This window comes from Amblyomma maculatum, chromosome 10 (genome assembly GCF_055883805.1).
Source record: "Amblyomma maculatum isolate TAMU_Amacu chromosome 10, ASM5588380v1, whole genome shotgun sequence".
NCBI classification, from domain to species: Eukaryota; Metazoa; Arthropoda; class Arachnida; order Ixodida; family Ixodidae; genus Amblyomma; species Amblyomma maculatum.
The window spans coordinates 177,264,963-177,280,338 of record NC_139353.1 but is presented as its reverse complement, the minus strand read 5'-3'; the positions used below and the strand labels follow the sequence as shown (position 1 = coordinate 177,280,338).

Genomic DNA, 15,376 nt, shown 5'->3' with positions numbered 1-15,376 from the left:
TTTTATTTCGGCACGCATTGCCAGAATTCCAGAGGTATCTTTCACTCCTCATCGGCATAAAATATTGTTGTATGCCAATTCACAGTGTACCCATCAGCATTTTCTTTAGCGCAATCCCCGCCTTCAGTTTGCAAGTCAATAGCACAACCGAAGATGCGCCAATAGAGAATGAGGCGCTTTAGAACGGACCCGATAGGAACGCAGGACATGCTTCCCAGCATTTGTCTCTTCCTTTTCTTTCTGTCTTTTTCTGCTTAGAGCTAAAAGACACATGCTATTTTGCACTGGATTCGCTTGAGAAGACCTCATGCGTAGCCGCTGTGAACGCGGACAAGTGGTGTTCACAATATTGTCACGTAGCCGTTCAGGCCCGTAACCAGAAGGTTGGTTTTAATAGGGGGGTTGACCTAATAAGCACAGAAGAGCAGGTCCAGAGAGCACTGAGTGACAGCAGCAGACTTCAGCTTCTTCTCGAACGCCACGGGGCCACTTCTTCGAGTCCGCGCACGAGACTCTCGATGAGCAGCCGCCTAGCGGCTGCTGTTGCACATGCTACAATATGTTGGCGTGTCAAGACATTTATTGTATTCGGCGTTTGGGACTTCAAGTTTTATTCATAGGTGTTCCAAGTCGGCATTATTATTCCGCCAGCAGGTTCATTCCTCGCCGTCGTTTTCTCTGAAAGAAGTGTTCAATACCATGTTCAAAAACCACGAACCAATAAGACAACACTGTTTCATGCATCATGCAGGCTTATGCAAGCATTGCGGCAATTTTTTGCTCCTAAAGAACCCTTACACTCACAGAATGACTGCGAGGAATAGTTTTTAAACAATATTCAACCCTGCTAAATATATTTCTTCACATGTAACCTGGTGAATATGATACGCTCTGCGGGCACGAACGAAAATTTCAATGAGTAATATTATTAATAAATCTTGTGCAATATTGCACAAGATTTATTGGTCACTTCCTCTGGTGAATGCATAAACAACGATTTGCTTGTTTCCACTCACCAGTGATCATGTTTTTCATGCTATGCGCAGGTTGTGACGTTGCCAGATGCCTCTTCAACAAGGTGTTCTCTGGTCTGAACCACGATCACTGTGTAAGTTATCACTGTACCTGCAATCTGAAGAGAGCGCAACATTCAAGCTTCATTACACGTAAGTGCTCGTGGCGCATGCATCGATAGCACGGAGTGGGAATCCCTCAAGGTGAGGTGAACGTCAGGCAAGAGTCAGTTACATCATTCTAATTGAAACAAATTAAAATTAAACTGAATTAAGGAGTTTTAGGTGACCGGTAATGGCTCCAAACTATGCCTCCATTTTCGAATCATCACTCGCTTACATGAACTTTGCTACTCGCTCCTTGGCAGCGCAAACCATGTGCCCAATATAGGATCAGTAAAGCAACGTTCGGTGCTACAAAGGGCCAGTGAACTGCCACCACACTCCGATATTTGGCTTATGCTTCTTGCAGCATCCCAAGCCGCAAACTCGGGACAAATATTGGTACGCCATTGGCAATACCCGGCCCCACACAGGGCCAGTACACTATCAACGCTCAGCAATATTGAGCGGAGGATAATGCCGCTGGATAGCCCCTTAAGATTTGAATTCATTTCATGTATAAAACTACCCGAAATAAATATATTTCCTCGTTTAACAGATTCATACGAATGCGTCTTCGTGGTTAAAAGGGTAGCGTGTGCAACTCGTAGTGCAAGGCTCCTGGAGGATTCGAATTCCCTCCACCTCGCCTCAGAATTAGGAGGACCTGTAGGCAGCTCGTGCCAAATTGACCGTCTTCTGGTCGCGCAATGTCGCACAACCCTACGACAAAACAGCACCCGATCACGTCACATGAAAGCTAATATCTGCAAGATCCATGCCTGTAAGTTTTCGTCGACAATGACGCTGAAGCCGGATTTTCTTGAGAACGGGGCCTTTGACGCTCTCGTGCTAAAATGTGACATATAGTTCAGGACCATTCCACAGAAACTGACGGCGCCCTTTAGTTTCGCAAGAGGAACGCCGAGAACAGTTTGTTGGCAAAAATACACCCACAACCAGTTTTCAGTCTGTTATTCTGTGTATTTGAGTAACTTCATTCCGGAAAACCAGTTAACACTAAAACCAAAACAGTTTTTTGCATGCAACTTTCATGCTGTGCTGGGCTGCAAGAAATTCACAGACGATTGAACATCATGGTTGATATTTAGGAACAGAAATATTGCAGGCTTTCTCAGTCGACTTCTGCTACATTTTACCTTTAAATTTTTTTCATGCCAGAGTTCACTCACAAAGACCAAAAAAGAACTGTACCAACATTTTTTTTTCACTTATTACTTATCGTCATTAAATTAGCGCAACCCTTAGGCCGCAACATAAAAAAATGTTTTTATTTCTGCCCATTACTGAAGAAACCTTCTTAATAGTCGAGTGAAATATGGCTGAGCTTACTTTGACACAGATGAGGAATAACTGCGCTGTTTTAGATCTGCTCCACCTAAGAGGCTTTCCCCAAGCATCTTGGTCTAGTCTACAATCGTTAATTTAGCCATTTACTCTTCAAGAGTTCATATTGGCATACAGAAAACAGGTGGGATATTCGCTCACGAAGAATTTTATGTTTTCAGCGCTTGTTACTGGATCTCAATGCCTTGCCGTTAGTGCATGGTCGTGGCGTATTCTCTACAACATTATACTGCGGCTCGCCCTGAAAGACACCTACGGGGCAAACTACGCCCCCTAATTATTTACTTATTTATGCAGTGACACCGTTTTTTTTATACATTATGGAAGTATAATTAAATAAAGAAGTAGGGTGGCTAGCCAACACGCCGCGATCTTCCGGAAGAAACACGGTGCCTTAATATTGTCAAGCGACAGTGTATAAAAATCCCGACTTTAACGATAAGGTAGGACTGTTAAAATTGTGAAAATTATATATTAAGCAATATCGGAAATATTCAGAAGATTAGGACTAGAGCGTGCAGAATAATTGAAGCGAGCACAAAACAATGTAAATAAATATGTTCAAGGAAGTGGTATTTGCGCCTGAACTCTAAACAGAAATCGTTACTCGAAGTTCAGATGTGATACCTAAATTAGCAGAACAAAAATATATAAAATTTTTATAAAAGCCACAACACTTCAAGCACTGGAGCGAAAATATTTCACTGTGAGTCTCAATTACCTGTCATACATCAGTCGACTTTTATATTTATTTCAATGCAGCCACATTGGCGAAAATTTTACCCGACCTTAAAAACAGTTTTTGGCGATGGCCTGCTTCAATTTACTTGCGCAGAAATCTGTGAAAATATATGCATCACCTAAAGCTTCCCTGTAACTCTTCAAAATCAATTATAGACTTTGAATTGTGTCTATTACATCAATTGCAGTATTCTTGATACCCAAATATCTGAATTATTACGGTCTAGTGTGTTCCGCACTTGTGCTGCTTTCTAGGGGCACTCTGTAGCTATTTACAAAGATTATGCATTTAGTGTAAAATGCTGCATTTAATGCATATATTCTACCAACGCTCAGAAAGTGCGGGTTTCTCAGAAAATTCGTAGTTGAAGAAAAATTTTTGTTCTTAATCAATGCCCTGTTGTTTCATTTGCACGTTTTAGTTGAAGATATAGGCAATATTTCCAAATTCCTTTTGTAGTTCTAATGCAAATGTTTAGAGAGATGTTTAGAGTAGTTTTAGCGTTACAGTTACTGCGGCATACAATTTGAACCGCAGCTGGTGTTGCACCTCGCCACGTGCAATGTTTTGCTGAGCAGCTTGCTTCAAGGAAAACCAGCGTCATTGCCAACTGAGTGGTCATTATTTTCAAGAGAGACGGAACCAAATTAAGTGATGAGAAGACGCTAGAGCGCCGAGATCGAATTCGGGGCTGTGTAGTCACTGCACTAAATATCAGCTGACGTCACACCTAAAAGCTTTCTGCGAGCCCAATACGCTGTTTCGCTTTCGTGCGAGAAAGAACGCTGCATTTCATTGTGCCGCAGGGCATTTTGAACATTAGTTTTTTGTCTTTTCACAAGCATTGTGTTCTTCACTGCTTTACTCTCCCCATAAGCACTGACAACCGGATCAGAATCAGAGAGCTTTAGTCAATTGTGTCTTTAGAAGGCTCTCGTCCACTAGAAAATTCTCTCCGCGAGCATAAGAGTTTGTTCCTCTAAATATTCTTTAATTTTTAACTTTTATCTGTAGAGATTTTTTAGAGTTCCGGCTGAAGCGAAACTTATATACTTACTTACACATTTGTTGCAAACTCAAGTATCGATCCTTCAATTTAAGTTGCGTATACTGTTATAGTCAAGTCGTTTTTTTTTTTTTTCATTTTCGTCATTACTATTCACTGTAACCAAGCAGTGATTACATATATATTTAATTCTAAAGCAATTAATAAGAAACAAACAAGATATAACTATAGGCCGGCTTAACACAGTGGCCTAATTTTTAGTACATAAATAAATTAAAATTTGCTACATGTCACTCTCCGCAAATTCCTACAAGGCGACCAAGTGACTTAGTCGCCAACAAATGGGATCCATAGGATATGGGTCGGAAGTCTCATACCATACGTTAAAAAACAATTACAGGTATTTCATTTTCTAAATATGAACATTGTCTTTATCGGTATCTGGCATTACTATAAAAACCGCACAAATGCACTAATTGCCTAAAAAATGGCATGGCACATGTCCAGAATTAGAAACATTGAAGAAAATCTGTGAAAGTGAACTTTTAATACCAGAACAGCAATAGACTTTGACGAAATGGTTCTGCTGATTTCATCAAACACCGGGAGCTATGCAATAAACACGACTGATGGTGAAGGAGAGCTACACAACTTTCACAGAAACAAGTTACTGCGAAAGCTGTGCAGCTTTCCTTGTAGCCGTATGGCTGGGCTCAGACAGATTCGAATGAGCAATTTCTCCCTGCGAATGGGCTTAAAGCATGTATTCACCGCTCAACCCTGCAGCCCCACCTGCATTCATATTCGTCGTGATGTTTTATACGGGCTATGGAGCATTTTTTTCCACGTAATGAGGCGCTAGATCGAGGTTAGGTTCCAAGTACACCTTATGGATAATGCCCCTTTCAATTATTACGCACTACGACTTACCAAAAAGATGGCAGCGTAACAAAATGTAGTATTTTAGAAATTTCAATTTAAGCTTAAAATCAGCTATTACTTTCAGCCCTTACTGTGCAACCGATCTCAATTTTTATCGTACTTTTAACTTACTCTCATTGTCGCTACAGCTTCATCTTAGGTTGGTATCAATTATCTTTAAAATGTGTAATAGTCATGTCATTCTTAGTAGTTTTGAGTCCTGCAAGCTTTTTAACAATAATAGCACCAGATTTGCTGAACATCATAATTACTGTTTCCGAAAATCAGGACTAACTATGGAGATGAAACTTCATACTTTTCAAGAATATTTGCGTGCAATTCTCTGCCATCTGAAATCAAATCACAGTGTAATTTTCATTCATTAAAGACTTACTTATTTTCTAAACTGTCCTGTTCCACCTGCTAAAGCTGTTTCTCTGGCTTTTAAATCCGAGTTTATGTCATTTGATACGTTTTTCAAGCAAGTTGTATTTTCAGATTTCTGCAACTAGTGCACTTTTCTTTGCAGCTTTGGTTATTTAGAAATTTCCATGCTGTTGTTTGTTCAGATTATACTACACGTTTTTCTCTGCACGACTGTATATTCTTCTCTTAATTACTGCCAAGTAAGTTACCAAATAGTTTTATCCATTTTGTCATAGAACGTCTCCCGGAGAGTGTATACTTCGTGGCGTCATTCTGTAATAATGATAATTTCATGTAGGTATATCTCAAAACGAGCATAAATATGATGATGACAGTGATAAGAACTATTCATGGATAAAACTCTGCGCAATTTTCGTTTTCAACATACACTACCTACTTAAGTTATTGCACAACTGTGCTGTTCAGAATATATGTACCCAAGTTGTCACCACTTGTGAAGGCTATCTTTTATATTGAAGAGGGTGATACTTTTTAAACGCCAGCTACAAGTCGTCTCGGCTTTTGCATAATGAAAATGCTTACCGATACGAGAAGAGGTCTATCAAGGCGGAAGAAGTTCGCTCCATTAAGACACATGCTTGCTGGGTCGATGGTGTCGTGCAGGTATTGTATCTGCAATTTTAGGATGCCTCATTAGTAGCGCTGCTATGAAGGACGTACGTAGGTATACAAGGAAGCGTTACTTTCGAATTAAATATGTTCACTGCGATGGCTTCCACCCTCCCAAATCAAGCCGAGATGGGAGAAAGTAGTTTGTTCACATGACCAAATGCGATATGGAAATACATGTCCAGACTCGGGTGCAGACCAGTTGCTGCTGACAATGATGTCGAAGCAGTTAAAATTCTGGCTGTCGGACCGTCACCGGCCGAGCTAATTAACCTCGTCTGGACTCCGGCCCACTAAGGCCTGCGAAGAAATGAGGCAGGGCACGCAGTGGCGCTTGATCATTACAGATTAGAGAGACAGACACTGCCTCGAGCAGGCATATATCTTAGCAGAAAGGAATATGTCATATGGACAACGTTGCAGTCTAGGGTTTTTCCCAACACACTCGTCCTAAGCAGATGGAATCCCGCGATTTAGCACCCAATGAGTAAATTAACGAAACTATTGCAGACGTGATACGCGTGGGGCGCACATGCCCTAAATAAAACGAAGTAATATAGAGTCCTGGGAGGCTTTAATTATCAGCCGCAACGAAGAGGTACAAGCGAAAGTCATCCATCTGGCCTTGGACACCGCTAGAATCGCAAGGGATTCCAGCCTGCTAAAAGGGGAGGAATATGGCGGCGGAAAAGACTCGTCTTCATCACCAGCTGGTTCAGGTAAAGGTAAAAATGGGTTCAGATAAAGGTATTCCATGCATATGCCTTTATTTATGTCTCAGGACAGTCTTCTCGGTATTTTATAAACTCGTGTGATGCACTGCTGTGCGGTGTATTTGCATGTTACCGTTTGCTTCCTTATATCAGCGTTAACATTACAACGCGATGTTAAGCCAAGAATCTAGCATGCTCTCGAGGGGCCAACTGTCGGTATGAGTCGCCGAGGCTGGCTAGACACGCCCCCCAGTGGGGTCGTGAGTCTGAAGACGGTTGATATTATAGCAAGTTACTGCGAATAATTCGCTTCCTGGACGCCATTTCCGAGTCTTCGGAACCTGGAAGAATAAGGCTGGGAGTATTTCTAACGCAGCATAGAAATGGCACTTGAAAAGCGCAATCCTAAATTTCTAAAGTTGCGTTTATGGGCTCGGATATTGATTGATTTTCATCGTATACAAATCGAACAAGCCAGATATGTTATGGAGATGCAGAAGATGTGCAAGAATCTGTTTCAACACAAGTATGACTGTGCGTTGAGCCGGAGACATAAACTTGGTGAGTACAGAGCATTTTTATACAACCGCAACATATTTGCAATCGCTTGGACCTAGGAAGAATTCAGTACAACAAAGCCCTTACTTGGACTAGTCGGTGCATTTTTAGAGGTAGAAAAACACTGAATGGCGGCATCATAACAAACAGGACAACAAGGTGACCACGTCAGCCGTATTCCTCGGTCTCTTTTGTGCAATCCATCAGTGCAGTCCTTTTTTCACATGCCGCTGTACGACTGGCTTGAGCCGTCATGACAACGAAATCCTCGCGAACATAGCAGTGCTGTTGATGCTGCACTTTGTGAACTTGTCATTGTTCCCTAGGTCTGTCCAGATCACTATGTAAATATACGCCTTTAAAATCCTCTTACCGCTAACAAATAACCTTGCCCGTAAGCGACAGCAGACTCAGCCCCCCCATAAAATGTATGTGGCCTCATCCCAGACACTGAAAATCTTCTCCACTTTCATTAACGTTCTAAACTCCTCGCACTGTCTCTTATCATGGCTCCAAATTTTGCAGCATCTAGCTACTTCCGGCATCTTCATAGTGAGTCGCGGCTCGCTCTGCTTCAATAAAGCATAGCTCCATTGTCGAATACAACCTAAGAAAGCAGATTTTGCCCTTCAAAGGAAGCTTTTGAAGCTAATGGCGTAGACCGGTTCTCTTCAATATTTCTCGTTGACCTGCTAGCAGGATAACGCAGGGATTGGAAGGTCAAAAGAGGTTCGCCATGCCGCAATCGAACTAAGCGTGGGCTCACGATGATCCGTTGATGCCATTGTTGAAAGGCATCTGTCACTTTTTTCTTAGTTGCACCGACTATAAGTAAGTGCACGATAATCTTCCCTTCTCTTCTGTTCTGCTTTTGAAGACTTGGCAGCCATCGTAGAGCCCCTCGTCCATGTGGTTTCGCAAACACCTTAAACGTTGCGTTTCTCACCCTAATGCACTTGATTGTATCGTTCTTTCTTAATTCACTCTGGAACCTTTTTCAAAAAGATAGTTTGCTGGCGTGGAAGCCGATTACTAACGAATACGATATAACGATAATGGGCTTACCTGTCGCAAATAGCCCTCCGTAGCATCAGTCATGGTGGCAGACTTTATTGCGTCTTTAATTTTCTGCGCCTGAAAAATTTGTGCCATAATGTCAGAGAGCAAAGTAAAAAATTTGATATGCAAGTTAACTATACAAAGTCACATAAATCATGTCTTGACACGAACTGCAGGCAGGGCTTATTGTGAACTGTGATACAGAACACTCTGTGCCGTATCACAAGCAGCAAAATATGCCGAGGTTATTGGCGTGACTAACAAGCAATGCTCATGAAGCGAGTTGCTACGTGGCATCACTTACAAATAATACCTGCGATCACAGCCTCTAAACGGAGAACACTGAAACTAATGGCCAAATCAGAGGATATGGAAATACATCGGGCACTCATACGGTTGCGCATAACTGTTTGAATTACCCGCGCCGTGATGCGTGAGCTGCCGACCTGGTGGGCCAGTCAGGAGTTAGCACAACCAAGATCCTTGTTAAGCTTTGAAATAAAGGCCAGAATGGTTTTATATATTGTAAGCAACTTAGTTTCGCTGCGCGGCCGCGTCCGACACAATGAAGATTTGAGTAGAGCGGCCACGTACTCGTGTGTTCACTCTAATGGCGAATTCGAGTGGGAGAGCAGGTGCACTCGAAAGCACTTCAGAAGTGCTCTCAGACAAGCGGGTACCCTCCAGTTGGAGAGCAGGATTAGAATCACTGGCTTCCAATGGTAGAGGCGGAGGGCTTTTCTTCCGCTGAGAGCACCCGAGTCCCCTCCCGGCGGCTCCATTGTCTAAAGCGAGAGTAGAGGAAGTCACATGGCATAAAGCGTCCTGTCCGCGCCATCTCTTTTTTTCTCTCTTGAGTCGGCGACGCTCAAAACGGCGGCTGCAAAACGTCGGCGAGCGGAAAGCATTGCTCAGGTGTTGTATGCATGTTTGAGAATCTCTGCTGGCGTCGAAAGGGCCAAAGGAGGCAGGTTACCGCGCTGTGAGAACAAAGGCATACAAAGCAAGCGGTTCTATACGGAGCGTTGACCTTCCCTCGGGTTGCAACGGCCGCCTCTGCGGGCAGGCGGGGAATGCTGGGGAAAGAAGTGCGGTCACATGGTCGAGGCGCTCTGCTTTCGACAAGCAGAGAGCGTTCCCGTGTGAGTACAGTTACACCCTCGCTCGGTGTGCTCCTGTACTGCTCTGTACTGCTCGGCGCCTCTGCTCTCGTCCCCCCAACCGAATGCGCCATAAGAGTGAATAAAGCGGTACGCTCCTGCGTCACCTAGGAGAGGCGTATATGATTCGGGATAAAAGGGTTCTCATCTCGGTTTGGTTCTCATCTCGAAGAAAGAGTCAGGGTTCACAACGCCTGTGACCTCAGCCGTGTCAGGTGGTTATCGACGTCGCACAGGCCATCCCGTGCCACGTCAGCTGAAACTACCACTAGCAAAAGCTACGAATGCTTTCGCTAGTGATCCCATATACTCCGTACATTCTGCACAATGAGGCACGTAACGTGGTCGCGTTAAAGGCCCACTGTCCACCCTCCGGTCGAAAATATTTTCTTCCCGGTGACTGTGAGACTTCGCCCCTGGAACGCAAGGCCGCAAAATGTTTTTGAAAAGAGCAACTAATAACGCAGTTACAGCCACCGCAATCACCCGATTCTATCCTGCCTCTCTCCTTCCGTTCCCTCGCAAAGGTTTTTCACTCTCCTTCCCGAGGTCGTCTAGCCTCCGCAATACAAATTCCCCTTCCTCCTCCGCGTTTGGCGGGAGGTGGGGCGTGGCTCTCCGCGAGCGCGAAAGAAAAAAACGGTCGAGGGAGCGCGCGCCGCTGGATTCAGTCTGGCCGTGGCGAGAGAAAAGCGCGCTGCGAGCGGTAGACACCCATCCTTCTCCCGTCAGTCAGCGAGACGGACCAATGGACGTCGTTCCCGGTACGTACGTCATTATCGGGGCCCGTCGGGCCAGCGCAGGAAGCGGTGAAGCTGGCTTCTCAAAGGAGAGCATGAGGGAGCTTTGAATTGTATTTTCGATGCTTTGCGGCGCGCGTGTCGCTGTAGAATTTTGCACAGACTATCTCCGGTACCTGATCGAAACACTGGGCTCTTTTTCTTAAAGGCCTTCCCTGGACAGTGGCCCTTTAAGGCTTTTGTTTAACGAGGACTTGGAAAGTCAGTGATCGGCATTTTTATTTCAGCACGCCGGTGGCTGCCGCTGCGGCGTTTAATGATTAACAGTGCATTTGACAAAATTTTGACAAAATCATTTTAAACCGGCCTGCACTTCGGTTATCTGTGGGGAAAAGAAAGCAATTTTGGTCCGCGCTTTTACAGGATTATTGTAGTAGCTCGTGACGATGACGTGTGCACTGTTCAATATTTAAGTTTGTATCCTACGCGGCAAAAGCCAACGGTTTTAGAACATTAGCATTGCCTAAAAGAACCATGAAACAATATTTAGGCTCAAAAAATTCCACGAATGATCGGTACTTCATCAACTATCACCACGCCACTAAATATTGGGTTTAGTAAAAGCGATATTATTGGTGACAATAAGGTGCTCCTCCTCTCTCTGCTGAACTCAACGCAGGCCTTTGTCAGCACAAAAAAAAAAAAACAACACAGGCAACCATCTGCTCTTCTTGCCCCATGCCTCCCTCGTATCTCGAGCCCGACCAATGAAAAGGCTCACCTGGATTTCCCACTCTGCATCAGAATGTCAAAGATGGCTACAACTGTGCGGTGAGATGCCCCTCTTATCGGTTGTAAGGAGCAATTTTTAAGCACTATCTCTAAATTATACGGCCAGGCAAAGCTTTTACATTTAACATAGTGCTGACAAAGGTCACCGGTAGGTATTTATGCAATACAGTGTGACAATTAAACTTAGTACGTTCACCAATTTGTGAATACGCAGAGGCATCCCCCCCCCCCCCAAAAAAAAAAAGTAATACTACACCTCCTTAACAAAATGCTAGCTTGCAGCATATTTCTCTGTCTGATATACAGGGCCAGGTGCATTCAGGTCACTTGACACCCGTCTAATCTAGATGATAGTACAGGCTGTTGAGTTACGCAAGATCCAGCTTTCGTGTTGGATTCCTAATTATAAATACACTTCGTGCCCCTGATCATTTATCATGTCTTGTGTGCGATCGTATTACCTGATCAGAAAATTTTAAAACTAAACGGGACTCTTAATTATCAAAGATTTTAACTGTTCGCATCTCTGATGTGGCACAAAATATTTATTTGCACGTTCTAGAGCAGGATGGAAAGTGCTAGATGAGGTTGTTTACTTCTGTTGTAGAGGTTTTCCTAAGTAATCCTCGAGTGCATCGTTCGTTTTTTGTTTCTTTATTAAGCGATTTATTGTACAAAATTGATCTCGCTCGACTGTAAACGATAACATGTGGTACACCGTACAACGAGAGTGGCATAGCGCATTCCTAGTGCAGAACTACAATTCTAAAAACGGAAAGTATCACAATTTATTCCGGAGTCATCCATAGGACAGCTAAAAAGTTATAGTGCAAAAACAAAAAAAAGCGACAGCCATACACAGACAGCGTGACGACACACAACACAGTCCAGCCCAATTTCTTCAATTGGATACATTGCAGCGCATAGCTACGGATTTTTAGATAAACGTGGGCTTAGATTTGAGCTATACGATAAATTTGAACTTATATTTACTTTGAAAAAATCTAATGAAGTAAGCATCTCTTAACCAGCTCAACAATATTTACAACAAAAATCAAGCATACTTTGTTCACATATGCTTCCAAATCAGCAAATCAGTCGCATTCAAAAATAAGCCACCAGTTTCGAAATCACTGACTTTGTAAACGTAAATTAGTTTCATGTACGCCATGTTGTCTCTATCCAGATACTGACCCAACCTGGCTGACCACCTTTGTTATATGGCCGCACATCGCGGCACTTGAAGCTGGCCGGAAAAATTTATAGCATGCTTCCTCAATTATCAAAGCAAAATGATGGCCGTGTAGCCTCACAGTTAGATAAGACCGTAATTTTGCTTCATTACCACACGTTATTTTCTAAAGAAGGACATAGACGTTTCTATCTGCTTTGCGCACAAATTTCGTGCGTTAATATATTATTATTTATTTTGAAAGACATAGCTTTAAGGCTCCCGTTGAGCTGAAATGAAGGTATTGTGCTGTTAGTGAGTCTTCCACCACGGTCACATGATACTGCGCGGGAATTTCAAAAGCTCGACTGTACTCATGGGAAACGTGACGTCCGGCTTGGAATGAAAACGGTTACATAATATTTATCAAGAGTTAGAAGTCGAACCTCATGTGCAAAGTGATGCTTTCATGCATGTGCTTTACATAAAATTTATTTCGTTTAAATAATTTAAAGAAACCTCACAATTTCACCACCACGGTACGACAAGCTACATTCGCCACCAACGCGACTACTCAAAGGAAGCTTACAGCCGGACAACAAGCATGATTTGTATGTATGTGGTGCAGGTTATCATGTAAAGTGGAATCGTTTGACTGTATGCAAAAAGTCTATTACTTTTGGGTAGCCTCGCCATAATATATATGTGCTAATAAGTATGAGTATAATTAGAGACTACGACAAGTGACTATCGCGACATACGCTTAAGGTAGAGCTTAATTGTCGGTTTTTTTTTTTGTTTACTTAATAAAAGACGTCTTTATTCTGCTCGCTAAGAACGTGCTTCCTGGTCACGAACAAGTGGCACTCGGTGATTATTGTCACCTATACATGCTGAGGTTTCCTGAAACTTGAGTCTTTATTTATCCTTTGTTTAACAAAAGACGTTTCTAACACGCGCGTTTCACTTTGCTCAAAATTTGGAATTGTTGTGAACATATCGTTTACCAATATACATCTATGCAGCTCAAATATACAACTCGTCATTGTCTACTATTATCATCGAAGTAAGGCGTATGGGACAAACTGAAATATTTAACATGCTGCAAAGATGATGGACACTATATTTTACAACATCTTGAACTTCAAGGGATTACCTCCATTTGCAAGTCCTGGCTGATGACCGCGAGTTCAAGAAACTTCAGGGAGCAGTAGCAGCTGTAAACGAATCCCAGCCACACGTCCAAGCGGGCAGCTCTGTCGGCGAACAGGCAGTAGAGGCTGATGCACTGGGCCCACAGGAGACCGACAGAGGACGTCAGGATGGCCGGGTTCCAAATTTCGTTGAGGCATGTCTTCAGCTCCCTTATCTTGCACAGATTGTCGCGAACCGATTCCAGCGCCCGGGACGCGTGAGCTTTAGGCTGCGCTTGCCTCCGGTCCCGCTGGCAGTCCTCGAAAAAACACCGCTGGGCCTTGACGTAGTGCACGAGGACTTCGGACGTGGAGCTCAAAACAAGGTACATGACGGAATCGTAGAAAATGAACACGACGTCGGCCAACAAACTAGCTATCTTTACCGCTACGTTCCAACTTTTTCTGACGCTTACCAGCGGTGCTTGGAAGAGCCCCATCATTAGGAGGCTCAAAGCTGCCAAGGCTACGGCTAACAACGCGATCCTCTGAAAGGCGAAAAACCACCGACGTCGCGCCTCGGCGCGTCGACTCGGACAGAGGAAACCGCTGGACTGCTCGAAAACCGCCGCTTTATTGAAGAACTCCAACAAGCTTCTAGAGCGTACTGTAACACTCAAGATGTTTATTACCACGTTGACCAGCGCAAATAGGCGGACTGTTAACACGAGCGCCTTGGTAAACGTCTTCGCCGAGTACAAGCGGCTGATCTTCTCGTGTAGCACAACGCCTTGGAAAGATAATGAAAACAATATCCATGCGGCCGAGTAGAACACGTATGGAGTCTTCCAAGTCACTTTTGCTGCGGGTAGCTTCCGTTCGTTCAGGTTCTTAATGTAGAGACATCCTAATAATCTGCAGAGCCTCGAGCAACGGAAGAAACGCCTCACCATAAAACAAGCTGCTGTCGGAACTTCTTGAGCTTCAGGTTTCTGAAGCGGAGGCTTGAAGGTGATTACACATGACGTCGTCTTACTTGTGCCTGCGTAAAGCATTTTAAAGCAGCTATTTTATTCAAACAGCAACGGCTGCATAACATAATAAAGTTAAAGTATGATACTTGAAAAACTTAACATGCTAAGAGTCTACAGAAACGCGCTGCTGTTCACTGTATGTAGTTGTAACGATTTAACAATGTGTCTTGTTTCCAGAGACCCCTCAACTTCTTTAAACTTTCGGCTAGCTGCTTTTTAATAACGGGTATGCTAGGCTCGTCTGAAGATTAAGGAAATCTCTTCTCTTTGATTTTTATCCCGGAGAATAGATCGATTTTAAGCATGTCTTATGCGTGTCTGTCGGCTGGATCTCTTGAGCTAGATCAAAAATAAGCAGAACACACAATTTTGAAGTTTCTCGATTTTATTACTGGTTACTAAATACTTGTTAATTGTAAAAGGCGAAGTAGGTAAATTTAATTTAGAATCCCTTCAGTCAAATATATGTTTGGCTAGTACAAAATTCTGCCAGTCGCATATGGCAGCCAGGGCAGGCTGCTAACCCTAATTTAGTTCTTCTGAAGTGTTGGGAATATTTCGGCAGCCGCGCACCGTCGACAACACTGTGTTATTCCTAAATCAAATACTCACAGCCTATGATAGCTCAGTACAATATTTCTGCTCCATCTAATTTAACGAGGATAAGTGCACCAGGACATACATCTGAACTGAAGCTATCAATCTCTAACAGAATTCAGCCGTGTATAGAAAACATTTATTATTGTCGACTGCTCAGGAATAACATAATAGCGCAAATAATCTTTAAATAAATGTTCTATGTCACGCG

The 15,376-nt window shown here is 43.3% G+C and overlaps 1 protein-coding gene across 1 annotated transcript; it reads right to left on the bottom strand.

Annotated features, from left to right (window-relative positions):
- Nucleotides 1-1,016: 1,016 nt before the first annotated feature.
- On the bottom strand, nt 1,017-14,487 carry LOC146178006 (uncharacterized). The gene is made up of 4 exons (XM_084581908.1): nt 13,558-14,487; nt 8,545-8,613; nt 6,122-6,211; nt 1,017-1,132 (listed from the first exon to the last, which is right to left on the bottom strand). The coding sequence occupies exons 1-4, from the start codon at nt 14,485-14,487 to the stop codon at nt 1,037-1,039; spliced, it is 1,185 nt and encodes a 394-aa protein (XP_084438034.1). The 3' UTR covers nt 1,017-1,036.
- Between the last annotated feature and the right edge of the window lie 889 nt (nt 14,488-15,376).

Coding starts and splice junctions, on each gene's coding strand:
- LOC146178006 (XM_084581908.1), bottom strand. CDS start 14,487: ATGGTGAGGCGTTTCTTCCGTTGCTCGAGGCTCTGCAGATTATTAGGA. Junction 8,614..13,557: donor GCCAGGACTTGCAAATGGAG/GTAATCCCTTGA, acceptor CAAATTTTTCAG/GCGCAGAAAATTAAAGACGC. Junction 6,212..8,544: donor CGGAGGGCTATTTGCGACAG/GTAAGCCCATTA, acceptor CTAAAATTGCAG/ATACAATACCTGCACGACAC.